At 40.5% G+C, this 2,438-nt stretch overlaps 1 protein-coding gene across 1 annotated transcript; it reads left to right on the top strand.

Annotated features, from left to right (window-relative positions):
• The first annotated feature begins 1,008 nt into the window (after positions 1-1,008).
• On the top strand, positions 1,009-2,184 carry LOC125405946 (arylamine N-acetyltransferase 3-like). The gene has a single exon (XM_048442734.3). The coding sequence runs from the start codon at positions 1,064-1,066 to the stop codon at positions 1,934-1,936; it is 873 nt and encodes a 290-aa protein (XP_048298691.3). The 5' UTR covers positions 1,009-1,063; the 3' UTR covers positions 1,937-2,184.
• Positions 2,185-2,438: the final 254 nt, after the last annotated feature.

The following is a 2,438-nucleotide window of genomic DNA, read 5'->3' as shown; positions in this document are numbered from 1 at the left end:
TGGGGGAAACTTGACAGGTATATCCTTGCTGGAGGAAGTATATCATAGGTGGATGCTTTGAGAGTAAATAGGCTCATGTCATTTCTAGTGTCTTCTCTCTGCTTTGTGCTTATACTTGAAGATGTGAGCCGTCAGCTTCTGCTCCAGCTTCCATGGTTACCTACGATGCTGCTTGTATATTCTCATTTTTATGGAGATGTTAAGTCCAAATAAACTCTGCAAAGTGTCCTGGCCATGCTGTTTTATCACAGCAATATCTTGCAACACATAGGAAGTCATTACAGCAATGTATCAGTGGCAAACGCTTGGCGAATATTCGATAAATTGTTTCTTGAGTGTAACAATCAGTGTGAATGCATATCTAATTTTTTAATTGGGTCCATTGCACAAGGTAAGATGCAGCTAAAGGGAAAAGAGAGTGGTCAATATCCTTGTCTCATGTGTGCTGCTGTGCTAAAGAAATTATGATCAGAAGTAAGTTAGGGAAGGTAGGGGCTTATGGATGATAGCCTGTACATTACAGTCCATTACTGTGACAAGTCAGGACAAGACCATAAAGAACCATAGGCAGTTCCCCCAAAGACATGCCCGCAGGCCAATATGGCCTAGGCAGTTCCGCGCTGCAGGTTGTCCTCTCCCATGACTCTGGGCTGTAGGAATTAAAAGTCCAGTGTTCTTTTGCTAACTACTCCTGTTCCTTTCAGGCACTGTTTAGAGGCATGTTTAGTGGGCACCAATTTTGGAACCCCCATTCATTCATGATGGAACAGTGCCTCTAAACCTTCACCTTACCTTCACTGTATCCTCTAACCTAGATTTCTAACTTCTGATACTTGAAAGAGAAAGACATGGCCTAACTGTCCCTCCAGGTTCACTGGCACTGTTAAGTGAAATATGCATGTGACTGCAGTTTCAAGAAATTGCTACAGATATGTAAGCTAATTTTGTATTTGTGTGTTTATGCTTTCTTTTAAATAACTTTAATAGATAACTAACCTATAAAGAGAACTCCAAGTACAGACAGTAATACTTGATTATTTTGTTTTCCTTGCCTTAGCAGACCATGGACATTGAAGCATACTTTGAACGGATTGGTTATCAGAACTCCAGGAATAAACTGGACTTGCAAACATTAACTGAAATCCTTCAGCACCAGATACGAGCTGTTCCCTTTGAGAACTTGAACATCCATTGCGGGGAGCCCATGGAGCTGAACTTAGAGGCTGTCTTCAACCATGTCGTGAGGAGGAAGCGGGGTGGCTGGTGCCTCCAGTTGAACCATCTTTTCTACTGGGCTCTGACCACGATAGGATTTGAGGCCATAATGTTGGGAGGACAAATTTATAACTTCCCAGCCTGCAGATATAGCAAGACCATGATTCATCCCCTTCTGCTGGTGACCCTCAGGGGCAAAAAGTATATTGTGGATGCTGCATTCCCATTTTCCTGCCAGCCATGGGAGCCTCTGGAATTAATTTCGGGGAAGGATCAGCCTCAGGTGCCTGCCATCTTTCACTTGACAGAAGAGAATGGAACTTGGTACCTGGACCAAACTAAAAGGCAACAATATGTTCCAAACCAAGAATTCATTGATTCTAACATTCTTGGGAAGAATAACCACCGAAAAATATTCTCTTTTACTCTTGAACCTCGAACGATTGAAGATTTCAGGCCCGTGAGTGAATATGCCCAATCATCTCCAACTTGTGTAATGGTCCATACATCACTTTGCTCTATACAGACCCAAGAAGGCGTTCATGGCTTACTGGGCACCACTCTCGTCTACAAAAAGTTTAATTATAAGGACAATGTCGATCTGGTAGAGTTTAAGACTCTGAAGGAAGAAGAACTAGAAGAAGTACTAAAGCACATATTTGGTATTAATTTGGAGACAAAGCTTATGCCCAAACGTGGTGATCCTTTTTTTACTATTTAGGGGAAATGTCTACAATGTTTCTATATGTACTTATTCTTTCATGATAAAACAATCAAATTATGCAAATTAGGTGACGGAATAATAAGTATTGAATCATCATGAAGGACTGACTTGTGGCAGTATCTGACTGACTGATATCAACATCTGTCCCTTGTCTTATGTTAAGAAAATCCTAGACATCAAATTGCTTTTCCTATAAAATTAACCACTTCTGTAGCTAAATGACTTTTAGGCAAACATGCCGTTTAAAATTGAATCACAATAAAAACATTTTAGTGATGATATTGTTGTCTTGATTTATGCTACGAAACCCTCCATGCTGACTCACCGCTGAAGTCTCATGACGCTTTTGATGGTAATTAAGTAAAGTGTACAGTGCAGACACTATATGTCCACCTAGCAGAAATTAGGATTCATTTTAACAAAATGCCTTTAAATGACTCAAGTGAGAAACAGGGGAGAATGAGATACAGTGTTAGTTACAAGGAATTCTGGAAGCAAG

The sequence above is a fragment of the Myodes glareolus genome, chromosome 23 (assembly GCF_982192425.1).
Source record: "Myodes glareolus chromosome 23, mMyoGla1.1, whole genome shotgun sequence".
Lineage (NCBI taxonomy): Eukaryota > Metazoa > Chordata > Mammalia > Rodentia > Cricetidae > Myodes > Myodes glareolus.
This window is presented reverse-complemented; position numbering and strand designations above follow the sequence as displayed.

What these genes read in the sequence shown, in the direction of transcription:
- LOC125405946 (XM_048442734.3), top strand. Translation starts at nt 1,064, where the DNA reads ATGGACATTGAAGCATACTTTGAACGGATTGGTTATCAGAACTCCAGG.